Source organism: Pygoscelis adeliae, unplaced genomic scaffold (genome assembly GCF_000699105.1).
Source record: "Pygoscelis adeliae isolate BGI_AS28 unplaced genomic scaffold, ASM69910v1 Scaffold442, whole genome shotgun sequence".
NCBI lineage: Eukaryota > Metazoa > Chordata > Aves > Sphenisciformes > Spheniscidae > Pygoscelis > Pygoscelis adeliae.
Window position 1 is genome coordinate 298,840 of NW_008824191.1, and position 1,313 is coordinate 300,152.

Consider the following 1,313-nt stretch of genomic DNA (forward strand, 5'->3'; position numbering starts at 1 on the left):
GGTAGTTCGGAGTGCCCGGTGCGGTGCCCCCCGCCTCCCTGCCCCCTGGCTGGGGATCCTGGCATCTGGGCTGTCTTTGGTAGTGGGGGGCACTGCTGGGCCTCCCTGCCCTGCCCCCACTAACAAGCTCCTCCCAGTGCACAAGCCCCACCCTGATATTAAGCCCCACCCCAGCCCACCCCAGTAAGCTCCATCCCCACCTAACAACCTGTCACATCTCACCCCCACCAGTCCCACCAGTTTCCCCAGTATCTGCCCTGCAGGGTGACCCCCCCGAGTTGAGGACCTGGGGGGCTGAGGTGCCAACTGCCCTGGGGTGGCCAGGGGGCACCCAGGGCCCTGGAGGTGTTTCAGGGCAGGGGCAGTGAGCCGGAGCAGCGTGGGAGGGCTGTGTCGGGGGGTCTGCAGTGGGTTGGAGGTGCAGTATATAGGGGATGTAGTGTATAGGGGCTACAGTTTACAGGGACTGAGGTGTATAGGGACTGCAGTGTTTGCACTGAGGGTGTGCACAGGTGATGTGAGGTGATGTGGGCACCAAGGGTGTGTATAGGGGATGCAGTGTGTGCACGGGCGGTGTGTATAGGGGATGCAATGTGTAAAGGATGCAGCGTATGCATTGAGAGTGTGTATAGGGAACGCAGTGTGCATAGAGATGTGTATAGGGGAGACAGTATGTAAGAGATGCAGCATGTCCATCGAGTGTGGCAATGTGAAGGACGCAGTGTGCTCATCAAGGTGTGTATAGGGGCTGCAGTGCATGCACCGAGGTGGGTATAGGGGCCACAGTGTGTGCATCGAGGTGTGTATAGGGGCTGCAGTGTGTAGGGGATGCAGCCTGCAGGGCCCGGGGGTGCCCCAGGCAGCAGGGCAGGCAGGAGCTCACCTGGGGGCAGCGCTTGGGAAGGACGGTGCGTGTGTCAGAGGGCACATGAGGGGAAAGGGTCCCACACGGGGATAAGGGACAAAAGGGGCCCTGTGGGTGCCCACAGCCTTGCATGGACACAGCTCAGTATTGCAGCAAGAGGCACCTTCGGGTCCCCCATCCCACCTTGGTGGCCCAGCTGGGTCCCACAGCTCAGCCCCCCAGGCCCTGGGGACCCCCAGCTGCTTTTGGGGTGGGGGGGCATCTCCTCTATGGTGAGGTGCTGGTGGGAGTGTGGCTGTGCGAGGTGGCTGGGAGCAGTGGGTTTGGGGGGGGCATGGGGGTTGGCCGGCGCTGGGTGCTCCCTCCACCAGGTGCCGGGGTGGCTGGGGGCCGGCGGGCAAACAGGACACCTGGGGAGCAAGAGCAAGGGGGTTAGAGCAAGCCCAGG

General features: G+C 63.1%; 1 protein-coding gene across 1 annotated transcript in view; it reads right to left on the reverse strand.

The window, feature by feature from the left end:
• Positions 1 to 1,132: 1,132 nt before the first annotated feature.
• Positions 1,133 to 1,313, reverse strand: part of ARID3C (AT rich interactive domain 3C (BRIGHT-like)) — a 24,611-nt gene continuing 24,430 nt past the window's right edge. Inside the window, exon 7 of the mRNA XM_009334720.1 lies at positions 1,133 to 1,275. Coding sequence (XP_009332995.1) covers positions 1,133 to 1,275 — 143 coding nt within the window. The remainder of the gene's footprint in view (positions 1,276 to 1,313) is intronic.